At 48.2% G+C, this 17,456-nt stretch overlaps 1 protein-coding gene across 1 annotated transcript; it reads left to right on the top strand.

Moving 5' to 3' along the window:
• The first annotated feature begins 7,900 nt into the window (after nucleotides 1-7,900).
• LOC138821432 (protein S100-B) lies at nucleotides 7,901-15,835 on the top strand. The gene is made up of 3 exons (XM_070013641.1): nucleotides 7,901-8,063; nucleotides 10,813-10,951; nucleotides 14,572-15,835. Exons 2-3 carry the CDS (start codon nucleotides 10,814-10,816, stop codon nucleotides 14,710-14,712), a joined length of 279 nt encoding a protein of 92 aa, XP_069869742.1. The 5' UTR covers nucleotides 7,901-8,063; nucleotide 10,813; the 3' UTR covers nucleotides 14,713-15,835.
• Nucleotides 15,836-17,456: the final 1,621 nt, after the last annotated feature.

Below are 17,456 nucleotides of genomic sequence, written 5' to 3'. Positions count from 1 at the left end.
GATACAGGAGATTTCATCAAGGCAACTTTTGTGGAAAAGGGTACAATACCATTTCTCTACCCAGAGCTGGGCAGGGCAGTTTGCTAGGTTTTCATCCCAATCCAGACTGACTCTCCTTGTCAGGGAGTCAGGCTCATATTCTAAGCATGTTTGATTACCAAGATTAGAAAGGGGGCCGTTCTTTAACACCTATCAAAGGTTTGCTGTTTTCATCCCATCTGTCTGGAACTGAGATGGACAGAGGAGGTCGATGAGGTAAGTGGAAAGCTCCCACTAACTCTCCTCTGTAAAGAGTTCCCTTTTTAACAGCAACCATCTATTATTTTAACTTCTTCAACACAGATTTCCCTCCCCACTGACTCCCTCGGCTAGCTAGTCACAAGCAGCACAGAAAGCATTAAAAATGCAAGTAATTCCAAGAAACATCAACACCAAAAAACATAAACACACAAGACAGAAGCACATTGGCTGGACAGAAAATATTGCTTTTCTCACACTAGGGAGCATCTTCCATACAGCATCCCTGAGGGAGGAGCAAGTGTAAATGTGGTCCCAGCCTCACAAAACCAAAATGAAGCTAGGCATGGGTGCCTCGTGTCTGTTAGCCTAGCTCCTCAGGAGGAGGAGATCTGAGGATCACAGTTCAAAGCCAGCTGGGGCAGGAAAGTATTTCCAATTAACCACTAAAAAGCTGGAAGTGGAATGGTGATTCAAGTTGTAAAGTGCTAGCTTGAGCAAAAAGCTCAGAGACAGTTCTCAGTCCTTGAGTTCAAGTCCCAGGACAGCCCCCCCCCAACAAAACAAAACAAAAAAATGGAAACACCTTCCACCGTCCCCTGCCTCCTTTTTCCTAAAAGGCAATATTAGACTTAGTACTGGAGGTGGGCCTATAGTCTTAGAAAAGGCAAATGGCTCTCAGGCAGGCCTACAAGCTTCTAGAGCTCTGGACAATTGGAGTTCCTAAATAATCCTCCCATCTGTTACTTGAGGACTTGTAGGTGCCCTGCTTATTAAGAGCTGCTGGCCGCCTTCCATCCCTGCTTTTGTGCAGTTATGTCTGAAACCTCCCCACTGAGCTGATCACGGAGGGGACAGGATTCGCTGGCTGCACTGTCATCCAGATGACAGTCACAAGGGCCAGGTGAGGTTCCAGTGCTCCCAGCGCCCTCCAGCAGCAGCCACAATGGCCCAGATCCTGGGGGATCTGAACAGGTGCATGTTCAGAAAGTGGCTGAGCTTGTGGTCCACTTATGACAGGGAAAGGACTTGTGAGAGGCTGTGCGGTAGCATGTAGCATGTAGCACCATGTACACACAGAGCTTCTTGTCATCCCCCTGGGTGCACACACTCCAACTGCCCTCCAGCCTGGAGCCAGATTCCTTCAGGAACTAGATGTAGGAGTTCATTATCAGTGGAAACCTGGTCAAGGATTTGGCCAGCACAGCATGTGTGGGACAGTGGCTCCTGTCCCTCTCCATGGCTTAGCAGCAGGAGCTAAGCTACCTACACTTCCAGCTTCCAGCGGCAAGCAATCATGGCCATGTCTACCAGTACCCTGGTCCACACGCTAATGCGTGGACGCTCTCAGACTGCCTGGCACACTGCCTTGAGTTCTCATAGCCAAGTTTCAGGAGCTGTGATACAGCAGCGCCATGTCCTGAAGGAGGTCTGAGTGCAGGCTGCAGGATGTTCTGGGCACTGTAACTGGTGCCAGCACACACCCCTTGGGGCAGGCTCCCAAGCAAGGGTCTGAATATAAGGGTGCAATTTTCCATTTAAATGAAACACACAGTTGTGCCTCCTTTCTTTTATTTTTCTTTTCTTTTCTTTTTCTCCCTTCCTTCCTTCCTTCCCTCCTTCCTTCCTTCCTTCCTTTCTTCCTTCCTTCCTTCCTTCCTTCCTTCCTTCCTTCCTTCCTCCCTCCGTCCCTCCCTCCCTCCCTTCTTTCCTTCCTTCCTTCCTTTCTTTCTTTGAATTAAAGCAATAGTTGGATGTGATCGTGCACATCAACAGTCCTAGTACATGGGAGATTAAGGCAGGAAAGGCCAGCCTGACCCTAACCTTAACACCAAATCTTTACCAGAACCTTTACTCTAATCCTAACCTGAGCTCCAACCCTTAGCCTGAACCCTAACTCTAATCCCAAACCTACAATAAACTCATGCTTTAATCCATCTGTAGTATTCTGTACTGGAACTGAGCTAAACAGATACCCTAAACCTCTCCCTCAGAGCCTAACAAAATAAGCAAACAATCAATCATAAAGACTCAACAGAGCTACCAAATTCAATCTGGCATATCCAGAGCATTTCAATACATAATAGGTCACATGTTCTTTTCAAAGACGGTTAACCTGCTGAGTCATTTCCAAAACTGAAATCAACCAGTTTGTTCTCTGAACATATATTTTTAAAAGTCAAATGGAGGCCAGGCACTGGTGTCTCACACCTGTAGTCGCAGCTACTCGGGAGACTGAGACCTGAGGATCTCAAATAAAAGCCAGCTCAGACATATAAAGCTGAGAGGCTCATCTCCAGTTAACAAGCCTTGAGAGAAAAAGTCAAGTAAGAGCATGAGGCCTTGGTTCAGAACTCCATTGCAGATACAACATAAGACATCTAAGGAATTGCCTGAACTTGGAACAGAAAGAAAAGAACTAAAAAGCAGAAAAAAGAGCAGACAGTCATGTCTTACATAACTGCTGTTGGACACTCAAAAAGCAAAAGCAATATGTAATATATCTTTCTACACATCATCATAGGAACTTGACATCCCAATGTGAAAAGAACTCCCGGTATCTCACAATAACTGCACAACTGTGGTGGAGGGAAGGGGTGACACTGTGCAAAAGAAACGTGCTCATTACCTGTGTAACTGTAACCCTCTGCACATAACCTTTATAATAATTAAAAATTATGAAAGCATGTGTGATGGAAAAAGGGTGCGTTCCTGTTGTGCTTTTATGGCACACTTCCAAGAACCCTTTTTTTGGGGGGGGGGCGGTCGTGAGGCCTGAACTCTGGGCCTGGGCGCTGTCCCTCAGCTCTTCAGCTCAAGGCAAGCACTCCACCACTGAGCCACCTTCCCAGCCCCCAAGAACCTTTTTTAAAGCTGCAACAAGTGGAATCAATATGAATACTTGCAGCAGAAGGCAAAACTAACAGTTCTCTATTTGATACCCTCCGTGCTATGTGTTGGTCTAAATGCTTTCCTCCAACTTCGCCAGGATAGTTCCTGAGCATCAAGGCGTGCATGGATTTGTGAGAAAGCGCCCCAATGCTCCAAGCTCCAGCTCCTTCTCAGAACCTGGAAAGAAAACCCTGTTGTTCTGCACGGGGCCTACCCACTGCCACACATCCAGAGTCAACAACAGCACAAAGGACTCTGCGCTCAGCTCCAAGCCCATGCTGGGCTTGCTCTTCTGGAATGGACATCGATTTCCAAATGAAACCAAATGGATTCATGGAATCTGATGTGGTACAAAAATAATAAAATGTGATACCCATGAAAGACTGATCTTCTATCACTATGTGCTAAATCACAGCCTCCGACTCACAGTGTCCTTAGTTGGCCCGTGAGTGTGTCCTTATGTCTCTCACTCTGAAAGATAGCCTGTCCTATTATTTGCTGTTCTTTGCATTCCTTGACTGCCTCAGGGCCAGGAATTGCCCGATAGCACTGAATTACTCTGATAAGATGGGAAAGGTAATATTAATGACTATCAACTGAGTGCATTAGGCTCTTGATGCTGTGTGTGTGTGTGTGTGTGTGTGTGTGTGTGTGTGTGTGTGTGTTCCTGCCACAGGACATCTGCACAGGCAGATTCATTTAATCATCCATCCTCCAGCAACCCTGAAGAACACATCACTTCTCTCTTTTCACTGAGGCTAAGAAAGGTTATCACTTGCCAAAGCCTGACCACAGAAGTAGGATCTGAGTTTGGTGCCAAGACTGCAGAGTGAGCCCACCCACAGCTGCAGGACGGACAGCAGTGTCCTGTGGGACGGGGAAGGCAGTTAATCTGCTCAGTGCCAACCCTGCTCTGCACACAGGACCTTTTGTCTCTTCTTGCTTCCTTCAGAACACAGGCTCTTTCTCCCCATGGACAGCAGCCCTGTGGCCAGCCTCGTAAGAAGCTTGGCAGCGGGTGAGAAAATACTGTTGCTGCTTTCCTTCCGAAAAACACCAGCCAGAGTGACCTCTCCCTCGTGCTCACTGATCTGATCCAGGGGAAGAAACTCCTAAGCCAGCAGAGGCTCCACACATCCAGAGAGGCCTCCCACCTGTCCCCAGAGTGGAAAACCAGTACCCTAGGAAGCAAGGTTCCTTCCTCATTGTGCAGTCCCTGATCTTCGGGAGGCCAGAAACTGCCTCAGACACCTGGGTCAGGAGAATCCCACCATTTGGTCAGAGCTCAGACAGGGGTGCCTTTGGCAATCAGGGGTAGTGTGGGCCAGACACAGCCAGCTCCATCACTGGCTCCCAATCATCCCCAACTGCCACCAACTGAAATGGCCAGTTCTCAACATGCCTCGACCATTAACCAAGCAAAGCCCTCTGCCATTAACCCCACACACAGCGAGTGCCTTTCCTCTTGTTCTTCACTTCTTGGCAAATGCCCGTGGCCAGCACAGCATGAGCAGTTTCTGGCTGGCACTTGCTCTCTGATCTATTGTTTGGGAGGACTGAGCAGAGCTTCCAAGATCAAGGATAGGCAGGAAAACCTGAATTGCCACCAACAACCCACTGAAGGCTAAGTGTAGAAAAGCTCGAGGATAAGAACTCCAAGGAGATCCACATATCTTGTACATTTTACTTCCAGGAGATAACTATTTGGAGAAAAATTGCCTTGAACCTCAGTACAGGGAGATGAAGAAGACCCATTTGGAAAGATGTCTTCTTGGAAGCAACCAGCTGGATTACACTAGAGCCTGAGCTATCTAGATGAGGAGAAATGCCAACCCCAGCTGGTCCCACCTTCCACAAGGACAAACATAAATGATGCCACCCCTTCCAGCCTGCCCAGTTTACTAGAGGGCAGAATGGATCCCAAGCCAGACTCCTCTCCTCCCTACAGCCTACACCACAGTGATATTGTGGCTTGTATATGGGCTGACCCCAAAGCTTCAGGTGGCCAAAATGTTGTACGCTACCTTTGAGCCACACCTCCATCCCCGCTATTTACTGGTTATTTTTGGAAGATGGAGTGTCGTAGAGTTTTCTATTGGTTAGCGTCAAACTGTAATCTTCCACATCTCAACATCCACATCTCAACGTGGCTCTCTCCCCACACATGGGCATCCTGATGAAGCACCCACTATCACCTTTCAAAGGTGCTGCAGTGGGCTAAACGCAGTCACTGTTCTCCTTCAGCAGCGCCAAAACCCTGTGCAGCCCACTGGAAAGCCAGAGCTCTGCTCCTCTTCCAGAGCCCCAGGCACTTTGGATGTTGCAAGAGCTACTTCACTCCAGGGAAACCTGGGGAAGTCACTTGCACTTTTTCCTCCACATTCAGGTGCTATATCTGAAGGCCCCAAGGCCTAACTCAGTGTTTGCAGGGAGGAGGGTGTAGGTGACACGCAATGCACTAGCTGGCATTCTGCAGTATGTGGACGCAAGCACAGACCACAAAGGCCTGACGTGGTGATAGTGATGCAGCCCTGCTCCTTTCAACTCTTTGATGGCAGACTTACCCCTGAAGTGCTCAGGGACAAGGGCACAGTCCTACTCTGTATGAGAACGTGAGGATCTACATCTTCTAACTTAGCTTTTCCTGTCACCTGAAGTAAGAAAGCCCGTGAGGAACTGGCCAGTGGCCAAGCAGATTTGTCTCAGTTGTACATTCAGACACTGAAAAAATAACTATAGGGAAAATATACCAATTGGACTCACTGTGAGAAACTGGTAAAGACCTCTGTCAAGTCAGGACCATCACAAATTCCTACTCTGACTAGTAACCAGGGTGGCATTTTGGCTTCCTTCAAGTTGGTATGACTCAGGCAACATCTAATCCTCTCTGAGAGACATAGGCTCTTTCCTTCTCTTTAGTAAATGGCCACAGGTCACTTGAGAAGATGGTGGTCCAAACTCATAGCAGGAGAGCAGGTTCTCCTTCAAGGAGACTAGCTTTCCTGTCAAGCAAGATATGGTAGGCCTGAGAGCTTAGATCTGAGAGCTGGGAGAGGTCCTGATTCCACACGGCAGTGATTCAGTGACCACCCTGACATTTTCCTTTTGTAGGAAGTATGAGGTCCAAAGAAAAATGAGGGGCTGGGAAGGTGGCTCAGTGGTAGAGCGCTTGCCTTGCATGCCTGAGGCCCTGGGTTCGATTCCTCAGCACCACATAAGCAAAAAGAAAAAAGCCAGAAGTGGCGCTGTGGCCCAAATGGTAGAGCGCTAGCCTTGAGCTGAAGAGCTGAGGGACAGCGCCCAGGCCCAGAGTTCATGCCCCACGACCGGACCCAAAAAAAATAAAAATAAAGAAAAATGACCACAGAATCCAACCACATGAGCCCTGAGGGAGCTGTGGTTGTTCCTCTTGCAGAGATTTAGCTGTTTATCCGAAGTTGAACTGCGGTTTAAATGATGGAGGTGAGATTCAGGAAGAGCAGTGATGTGAGTCTGTGGGAAATGGAGGTTGTGTGCCTTGGCACTTCTCCTTTGAGCCCTCCAGTCTGCTCCACAGAGCCTGACACGCGGGGTCCCGTAACACGGTCGGCACCCTGCGATCCAGCAGGCCTGCCTGAGCCCTGGAGCTGACAACGCCAGCGGGAACACGCTGAAGGTCTCGCTGGTTTGCATGGAGTGTGAATGCTCCCACTGCCCAGCACCCATGCCCCTTTCTCATACTCAGGCAGGTTCTGAGCTGTGCAGAGCAGGCACCTGCTCAACACTTCATCAGAGACAGTGGAACAAACTTTGTTGCTTGTGCAGCGTGGAGGGTTGGTGGGGCCAGGCCTGAGACAAACCCTAGACTGGCAGCCCTGTACCCTTTCCAGGGTACACTTCTAGAGGGAGCAGCATGGACTTTCACAGCAGGCCCACTGGGTACCTGGGAGCTCCGTGTGGCCCCAGCCACGCATGCACGGCGTGCCGAGGAGCCCGGGCTGGCTCGGCCCTCAGGGACCTCAGGGACCATGGCATGGTGGATAATTGTCAGGGGGAAGGCCAGCTTGTGGACGGAACCCAGGCTGGTTTCTACATTTGCAAGCCGGGGAAAGATGCTGCTGAAGTCCAGACCTGGCTTTCCAGATGCTGGCTATGGACCCCGGAGTGACACTTCTGAAGCATGTCTAGCTCTGACAGCCTGTGATCTTTCACCCAGGGGAAGAGCGAGGACTGAGTCCTAACATCTTCATATTGAACAGTTTCCCTGAAAGCAGCCAGAACCCTGTGTCGCCCCTGCAGTGCTCAGCCCAGCAGCTCCTCCAAGCAGCCGGGAGGAGCCCAGGGGCAGACAGTACCCTGCACTGATGGCCCTAGGGGTCACATTTCCAGGAGGCAGTCAGACCAGGGGCACTGGCCAAGGTGAAGCCCATCGGCCTCCACACTGGAAACCAGCCACAGCCGCTCAGTCTCCTATGGTCAGCCTGCACTTAGACGCCTCCAGGCTTTGGTGCACATTTATTTGTTTAGTCAGTGTTTCTCTTCTCTCCTCACCCTGAGCCTTGCTTTGAAAAGAACATCAGTATTCATGTAAATGGTGCACAAAGTGGACTCCTCACTTCCTGCCTTCCTTCTGGGCTGTGAACCCTGGCTCTCCAGCAAGTCCCCTGGGAGCCCGGTCAATGCAGCCTCTGTGCAGGCTGGCCGCACAGATCCCTGCCCACAGCCCCCATTGGCCACCCTGGCCCACCGTGGACTGCAGGGGCCACACCCCACCCCTGCTTTGGGAGGAATAAGTGGCTGACTCCAGCTCAGTTCTGCTACTTGGAGATACTGAAGCCAGAAACACATCCGGAGATACTGAAGCCAGAAACACATCCGGAGATACTGAAGCCAGAAACACATCCGGAGATACTGAAGCCAGAAACACATCCGGGCACAGAAGGCAGCCAGGGAAGGTGAGAAGGAGCCAATGACTGAGAAGGCTCAGGAAAAACTTCCTTCCATTCTGTGTGTGTGTGTGACACAGAGAGAGAGAGAGAGAGAGAGAGAGAGAGAGAGACAGACAGACAGACAGACAGACAGACAGACAGACAGACAGACAGACAGACAGACAGACAGACAGGCAGGCAGGCAGGCAGGCAGACAGACAGACAGAGACAGAGAGACAGAGAGACAGAGAAGAGAGGGAGAGAGAGGGAGAGGGAGAGAGAGAGAGAGAGAGAGAGAGAGAGAGAGAGAGACAGACAGACAGACAGACAGGCAGGCAGGCAGACAGACAGACAGACAGAGACAGAGAGACAGAGAGACAGAGAGACAGAGAGACAGAGACAGAGAAAAGAGGGAGAGAGAGGGAGAGGGAGAGAGACAGACAGACAAACACACAGACAGACACACAGACACACAGAGACAGAGACAGAGACAGAGACAGAGGGAGACAGAGGGTGGTCAGGGAGGGACAGGGAACTGAAAACGACCCTTTGGGACAATAAGCAGCATTGTAAACTGTGGACAGGCATTCCACACTTTGGGCCTGACCTCACTGTTGACCCCATTATTGCTATTTATACCATGGAATACACCAACACCAAGCAGACACAGATATGTGCTACCTGTTTTCTTTTCCATAAATCAGAGACTTCAATTCTAGTGGCTTTTGACATTTTTCCAAAAGCACCATGAATACTGCATCTTCTCTTGGAAGGAATGGTTTTGGCTTCCCTCTAGAGCCTGCTTACCCCCAAATTCTTTTCTTTTCTTTTTTGTCGATCTTGGGGCTTGAACTCTGGGCCTGGGCACTGTCCTCAGCTCTTCAGCTCAAGGTGAGTGCTCTACTGCTTGAGCCACGGTGCCACTTCCAGTTTTCTAGTGGTTTATATTGGAGATGAGTCTCACAGACTTTTCTGCCTGGGCTGGCTTTGAACCGTGATCCTCGGATCTCAGCCTCCTGAGAAGCTAGGATTACAGGCGTGAGCCACCGGCCCCCGGCCACCAAATTCTTGAACAAGAACTTGCCTTCCCCCCAGGTGCTTCTCTAGGTCACTGCTATCCGGTTTCCAGCTTAAAATTCCAGTGCCCCACATCCTGCCCAGACACCACTAAGAAATTACAGGATGGTTGAAACAATAATAAATTGGTTAAAAGAAACAGGGAGTAAAAGTAAGTTTTCTTTCTTTGGCATTACCTTTCTCAAGGAGGAAGAACCCCCCTCTTTAATGGGTCTCCTACATGATACAGAATGTGTCTTTCCAAGAAGTTAAAATCCTAAAATTCTCTTACTTTCACTATAATAAGACTAAAGCAGAATACATACAGTATGAGGGATGAAGAAAACAAAGATAACTCTCTTAGAAGATAAATAATTTATAAACCACCAACTGCTCCTTAAGTGGAAGAATTTAATTGTATTCATGTTTTTTATTTTAGGGTATGAGGTTTGAACTCGGGTCCTTGAACTTACAAAGCAAGTGCTCTAACCATTGAGCAACACCTCCAGCCCCAAGTGGAAGAATTTAAAAGGGAAAAAGTTATTAGCATGTTAGATGAAACTCCTTTGTATAATTACTTAAAGAAATGTGTATATGTGTGTGTGTGTGTGTATATATATATATATATATAATTTAATATGAAAATACCTTAAGAGGGGTTACAATTACATGGGAAAGATAGTGAGTACATTTCTTATTAAGCATTGTAGCCTCCTCCTTTGTTTCCCCTTCCCATCCCTTCCCCTCTCCACCCCCCACCCCCATGCCCTCCTATACTTTTTTTTGTCAATCATGAGGCTTGAACTCTGGGCCTAAGAGGGGCCACCTCTGTGTTTGTATCTGCGGCATGGTGTGTCATCAGGGAAGGGGGACAGCTCTTGCTGGAATCTAGAGGAAGAGGAACAGCAGTACTTGTCTCATGTGTCCATGGAAAAGCCTGGGTCCCCTGTTGGGGTGCAGCCAGCATGACCAGCACCGGGTGTGTCTCCCCTTTGCACTACAGCCATCAAGCCTAGCTCACTTTTGTTTCTGGAGGGTCAAGTGTTTTTCCTTGTTATTGTGGCAGTTATATCTTACCTATTTTTCCAGATCATTTTTACAGCTCCTTTTGTTATTTCTATAACCCACTCAAAGAAATCTCATAAATTATTTAAAATGACTAAAATGTATATATTAAAGCAAAGGAAAATAAGCTCCCACGATTCATGTTCTTTTGTCTTTTGGAAGTGCCTGCATTGCTCTTCCTAAACTTTGGTTTATGAATAGGATATTCTCTCCCATATTGTCCAGTTGGACATAGGAGTGCTATTGATTTTTGTGCCCTGATTTGCTCCTACTCACCTTAGTGCCCACCAAGCCTCCTTCTGAGTTGGAGCTCTGCTCACCTGCTTAATCTGAGCTCCCTGAAAGCTGAGAGCAGCCATCCAGGAGGTGCAATCCATCCAAGTTCCCTCCCTGCTCTGCAGATGCATTTTTCTGAAACTTGCACTTCACTCAACCCAACCAGAGGCTAGAGACTAGTGAAACTCTTCTCCAGAGCACACAGGGACACAGGAAGCAGGAGAGACTAAGAGGAGGATGGAATGGTGACACTTCAATGTCCCCACCACCACCACCAGAAGAGTTATGGGCCCAGCCTTGCCTGAGCCGAGGTCTGCACATTAAAGGCCTTGTAGAGCAGGCAGCAGGCGTGAAAGGGTGTCTTTCCTGCTGTCCCCAGGATGTCTCAGCTGGAGAAGGTGCTTGTTGCCCTCCTTGACGTCTTCCACCAGTGCTCTGGAAGGGAAGGTGACAAGCACAAGCTGAAGAAGTCTGAACTGAAGGCCCTCATCAACAGTGAGCTCTCCCACTTCCTGGAGGTGAGTCTCCCCTTGGGAAACCCACAGCCCACCTGTGTGCCTCTCCAGTCATTGAACTACCTATGCCAGGCCAGGGCAATGGTGAGCACATGTAAGCCCAGCTGTTAGGAGTCTGATGACCATCGGGCCCCCTGGGCTCAAAACAAAGACAAACAAAATCCACCTTACACTTTCTCTTCTGAGCTGCCCTGATAGGATTCTGATCATATATAGATTTTTGGGTTGCTTCTAGACATTGATTTGAACAGCTGGGAGTAAAGGCTAAAGTGGGCCCCTGTTTCCATTTCCCTGTCACCTGTCCCTGAAAATCAAGGACTGACAGGTGATTATGACAGCAGAAAGGGATGGGAAAACATGCATGGCCTGTCAGAGCCCAAGTGGACACATGAGAAAACAAGTAGGTGGCTGGGTGCACAGGCCTGGGATGCTGAGGCAGTATTGTGAATTTGAGAGACTGGACAAACATAGTGAGTCCCCGTCTCAATAGAGGTAGGAGGAGGGGAGTGAAAGAATCAAGAGAAAGGCAGAGAGACCAACAGAGAGACAGACAGACAGAGAGAGGCCAGGCACTGGGGGCTCACACCTGTAATTGCAGCTACTCAGGAGGCTGAGATCTGAGGATTGAGGTTTGAAGGCAGCCCAGGAAGACAAATATTTAAGACTCTTTATCACCAATTAACCACGAGAAATCTGGACGTGGAGCTGTGGCTCAAATGGTAGAGCACTAGCCTTGAACACAAAAGCTTAGGGACAGTGCCCAGGCCTCGAGTTCCTGTTTCAGTGTAAGCACAAGAAAAAGGATACCTTTGGGCTTTATTCCAGATATCTAGTATTTAGAGATAAAAGATGCCACACGTTCAATAAATACTAAGCACCTGGTAATTTAATACTGTGAGCGCTGCAGGCCGACACCTGACATACCTTTTGGAAGCCAGAAGCCCCTCAAGGGGGCTCTGGGAATACAGAACACTGGGAGGAACTTTCTGCTGTTTGGGCTCCTATCAGAAAGCTGTGGCAGCCCCTGGAGACCACTCTCTGGCTGGGGCCTATCTGGACACTTGAGTCTGCTGCCCTGGTCCTCACCAACCTGGGCTCCCATACAATCCATCTACTTCCTACATCTCTCGGTGCTCTCAATCAACACTGGCTCACCTGAAGGCCAATGGGCTGGTGGAGTCCTGTGTGGACTGGACTTACTGCAGCAAGGAATTTCCTCGGTTGTAGAAGTGAATGCCCCTGCTAGGAAGCAATGGCCAGGAAACAAAGTGGGGCATACTTGTCTGACCAAAGGCCCAGCCTGGGGATGGGTCCAGGACACTGGGATGGCACTCTATCAGACGGTAATGGAAAGATGAGAGTCCACGCTACCAGGGTGGCTGGCTGGGCTCTCCTGCCCCTACCCCACTTAACTCCATGGTTAAGAAGTAAAGCTTGCTAGGGAATTCCCACACCTGAGTCTGGGACTGTTTTTCTCATTTAGGGTCACACAAAACAATCTATGTGACCAGTATGTCCCACCAATTCTGTCTTTTGATTTAATAAAAAATGTCCTAGCTGATCTCTATAAAAAAAATTACAATAAGGATGAACCTTCACTCCATTAACAACAGAAAACTCAGGAGCATCAAAAGTTCATTTTTTCTTTTGAGACATTTGCTCAGACCAACACAGACTTATCAGATCAAGCCCTTATTACATAGTGAACGCTCAATAAATAGTAGCTAATAATAGCATCTATTACTGATTTTAAAACAGAAAACATTAACATAGAGGACCCACAATTTATTACTGGTAACTCAAGGTATACCAAAGTATCACGAACACTTGCTGGCCTGGTTTTATTTTTTTTATTTTTATTTTTTATTGTGAAAATACCTACAGAGGGGTTACAATTACATGGGCAAGATAATGAGTACATTTCTTATCAAGCATTGTAGCCTCCTCCTTTGTTTCCCCTTCCCATCCCTTCGCATCCCCCCCTTCCCCCCACCAAAGTTGTAAAGTTCGTTTTCCACAGAACGACTTGCACAACTCATTGTTGCAATGGGTCCTCCTGTAACCCTGTTTTAACAATTTGTTTTTTCCCTTCCCCTCCACATATACCAACATCATATATAGTGAAAGCAGGGGTTATACCATGGGAGAGGGACAGACAAAGCAACAAAGACATATCTTATAAATATGTTAGAAACAATCGCATGAAAGATCTCTTTTTTTTTTTTTTTTTTTTTTTTTTTTTGTCAGTCGTGGGCCTTGAGCTCTAGGCCTGGCAGCTGGCTGGCCTGGTTTTAGCAGTGTAATTTCAGTTTGAAAGCAAACCTAATGTGTCTGTCAGTTTTTCATTACTGTGACAAAAATATCTGAGAAATTACCTGAGGAAAGATGTATTTTGGCTCTGTTGGTTTGGGCCATGTTGAGGAGCAAATGGTGGCCCTAAGCTGCCCACCTCCCAGCATTTGGGAAGTGAAGAAAGGAAGGACTAGGGTCTCGATGTCCCCTTTGAGGACACACCTAGTAATATAACTTCTTCCCGCGAGGCCCCCACCTCCTGAAGGTCCCATCACCTTTCAGAGGCACAAGAGGCAGGGAACCAAGCCTTCAGCTTGTGAGCATTTGAGAACACTGTAAATCCAAACCCTGGCCTCTGAGGTGTATTACAAGGCCCAGCCTACGTGCACAGCAATCACCAGGGGACCTTTCATAATACTTGTCCATTACTGGGGTCTGAACCTCAGCATCTTGCATTTGCTAGGCAAGAGCTCTACCGACTGGGCAAAGCCCCAACTTTGAACCCTTTGGATTCAGAGATGCCTGAGAGTCAGTGTTCCAGAACCAGATTCTCTCCACCGTGTTTGAAACCCTGTACTATGACCACACATCACCTAGTTACCTCGCCATGTATTTGGCTCTGGTGTCAGGCAGGACTATCAGGAAAGGCCTCCAAACAGCTTTAAAAAAAGAACCCAACTTGAATGGGAGAAAGAATGTAGTAATTAGCATTTCCAAATGTCCCCAAGCATTTCAGGAAAATATTAAAATCTACTGAAACCATTACCAGAGAGAACCCCTACCTCAGAAATGAAACTCAGGAACACCAAAAGTTCATCTTTTCTTTATTTTCCCATGTGTTTTGATAATACCCTGAAGATGTTTACATACTCACTGTTCTATTCTTTTTCAGTGTCCACGGTCCCACTGGATTTATTTATTTTTGCCAGTCCTGGAGCTTGAACTCAGGACCTGGGCATTGTCCTTGAGCCTCTCTGTGCTTAAGGCTAGTGCTCTACCACTTGAGCTACAGCACCACTTCCTGCTTTTTCTGTGTATGTGGTACTGAGGAATTGAACCCAGGGTTTCATGCATGCTAGGCGAGCACTCTACCACTGAACCATCTTCCCAGCCCCAGTTCCACAGGATTTAAAGGAGCAAAGACATAGACTCCCAGAGAGTTTTGCGTGGCCAATAGTTCCCTGGTCACAGGAGAAATCTTTTCCGGTATTTTGCATTTGTTTTAGGATTATTTCTGATACAAACGGTCAGCCAAGCAATGTTGAATCACATTGTGATGGCTACATATTCCACTTAAAAATAAGTTGGACAACTTTTCTTATCACTTTTAGGAAATCAGAGAGCAGGAGGTTGTGGACAAAGTCATGGAAACACTGGATGAAGATGGAGATGGAGAATGTGACTTTCAGGAATTTATGGCTTTTATTGCTATGGTGACCACTGCCTGCCATGAGTTCTTTGAACATGAGTGAGATAAAGAACCACGCTGTTCCTGCACCAGAGATGAAGTTCATAGCAGGAACCCAAGCACAAAGGCTTTCAGGCTTATCAGACCCAAACTCTCCAGCCATATGTAGCTAGTTAGGAGGCTTGATTTGCTATGTGAAAAATTGAAACTCCCTTCCCAAAGTCTGTTTTAAATTGCTGCAACACTGTATCTGCTGTAGCAGCCATTTGTATAAGCTGACTGGTCCCAAGGACTGAGCACTGGGTCAGTCGTAAAGCATATGCTACACAGGCAGCCATAGCTCTTTGGAACACTAACCCAGAAAGGACAAACCGATCAACTACCAAAAGCAACCCTGCGAAGTAGCAGCCTAAAATCGTGAAGCTTTGCGCAGCACCTGAAAGGCTGCTCTTCCTTACATCTATTCATTAGTACAGACAGAGTCCAGCTCTCTCTGGCAAAGAGCATGGTCACATTTAAACCCTTTGCCTGGGGTGAGTTGTCATTACTGACTAAATATTTGATGCCACGAGTTCTAAATGGAAAACAAGGTCTTACAAACCAAATGCTGATATTTCACCTCAGAACTGACCATCACTATTTTATAGTTAGTAGAATCCTCCTTCTAGAATGATCCTCTACTGGTCCTGTGGGACATGTGTGTAGAAGGAGCCTGCTCAGAACCTAAGACCAGGCTTAGGTTCTATCTTTCCAGGTCCTTGCGCTGCAAGCAATTTTGATTGCTTTGGCATCCTCTGCTGTCTGTAAAGCAAGTGCCCATGCAGCTGAGAGGCATGTGAGTGGAGGGGACTGGATGTGCTCCTCTGTTGCTGGAGGTCAGTCCTGACCTACCTCTGCCAAGAGCAGCTGGTCACTGCTGGCCCAGAGTCCAGAGACACAGGAGGCCGATCTTGATGCTTTTGAAAACTCACATTCAAATAAATCATGTTTCAAGCAATTCAAGTGACAAATAACAAATTACAGATATTACAAGTTACTTCAAGGAAAACTCAAATTAATCCTATCAACCTTTTTCCCATTTACTTTTTTCAGTGGTGGTGGTGTTTGTTTTTAAGGAAACAGACTTGGGAAGCAACCAAGCAGGGCATCTGCATTAAATAAAAAGAACACTATACTGATTCTCCACAGCCGCTGAGTAAGAAATAAAAACTACTTGCAGAAAGGGACAAAAAGTCCCAGAGTGGGACTTCTGGGGTTCACTCCATTTTCAGACACTGCCCGAGGCCAGGGGAGAGGCAGCTGGGGCCGCAGGAGATCCTGGACGTTCAGAAGGCCTCTCCCTGTCTGGGAGCACCATGAGGCTCTACTCGGGAACCAGCCTGGCTGGGTCACATGTTCACTCTCTCATTGCTATTAGAATTCCATCACTTAGATCAGTTTGAGAAATTTCAGTCTGTGAGGGTGGGCAGGGTGTGTCAGGGCAGTGTCCACGATGCACTCCAAAAGCAGTGCAGGAACTGGGGAATGCGCATAACCTTCGAAGATAAACCCAGGGACCGACCTTCTTCATCAAGAGACCACCTCATCCATCACCACCCCAGATAGTATTCAAACAGTAAGACCTCCCTTCTTTCTCCCCCAAAGGCTCCTGACCATTCAATAATACCAGGTGCATTCAGTCCCTATCCAAGAGTCCTCAAAGTCTTCACAATTCTGAATGACGATTGGCTTTGTTCTAGTAACTCCATGTTGCTCCCACGCTCACTGACCCCTCCCCTGAGGGCCCCTCCTGGTGCTCAGGAAAAGCTCACCCTGGAGGGGACGGTGCCGCACCACAGATCCCCTCCTCTACTCTTTCTGAGGGTCAGTCGCCTCTTGACCACCCCTCCTCAGATCCAAGCTGCCAAAGGAGCCCATGTCAGACCCCCCACCTCTACCCTGCTGGCCACACCTCCGCACCTCACCATCGCCCCTCTTCTGGCGAGTGACCCCTAACTATAGGCCTTCTGTCTCTCCTTTGGCTTGGCACCATGCCAGAGGGATTCCCCTACACCTTTTAGCCAGTCTCTTCTCATCTGGGGGACATTTGAAGAGAATTTGACTGCCCCTGTGGACTCCTCCATACTCCTCAGACAGTGGGAGGTGCCCTGGGCTCCGCGCTCCGCTCCTCATATGCTAGTTACAGGATCTCTCTCTGCCATTAATATGGGCTGTTACACACTACAGCCTACTCTCAGGTGCAGCCTGGAAGTTTGGCTATCCCAACTAAACTCTTTTCTGCCTGAGCCACATGGTGGTATCCTTTCGGCAACCCTCATCTCTGGTGCTGACACCCAGGAGGGGACAGTGACGCGCCATAGGCTTCTCTTTCTGAGGGTCAGTCTGACCCCACCCCGCCGCCAAAGCCCAAACTGCCAAAGGAACCCCACATCGGACCTCCCACCTCTACCACTGCTGGCAGCGGAGCTACATCACACCGTCTGCCCTCTATGTCTGGTGAGGGACTTCTATCTACTGGCCCTCTGTCTGTCTGTCTCTTGACATGATGCCATGCCAGAGGGATCCCCTGTGCCTTTTGGTCAGTCTCTTCTTGGTTCAGGATACCTGAAGTGAGAATTTGACTCTCACTCTGAGACTTCAGGTAGACAGAAACACCTTCCATCTGCTACCTCTTCATCTTCTACAGACTTACCAGACTCCTCGTGTTTCTTATTCCAATGGGTCTCAACAATCTCTCCAGAGCTGAGACACTCACAGGACCTGACTCCCGACCTCTCACCGGGGCTCAGGGGGTCTGAATGACTCCCG

The sequence above is a fragment of the Dipodomys merriami genome, unplaced genomic scaffold (assembly GCF_024711535.1).
Source record: "Dipodomys merriami isolate MVZ:Mamm:240054 unplaced genomic scaffold, mDipMer1.0.p SCAF_918, whole genome shotgun sequence".
NCBI classification, from domain to species: domain Eukaryota; kingdom Metazoa; phylum Chordata; class Mammalia; order Rodentia; family Heteromyidae; genus Dipodomys; species Dipodomys merriami.
The sequence above is the reverse complement of the archived record's forward strand: the minus strand, read 5'-3'. Positions and strand labels throughout refer to the sequence as shown.

Coding starts and splice junctions, on each gene's coding strand:
- LOC138821432 (XM_070013641.1), top strand. CDS start 10,814: ATGTCTCAGCTGGAGAAGGTGCTTGTTGCCCTCCTTGACGTCTTCCAC. Junction 10,952..14,571: donor AGCTCTCCCACTTCCTGGAG/GTGAGTCTCCCC, acceptor TATCACTTTTAG/GAAATCAGAGAGCAGGAGGT.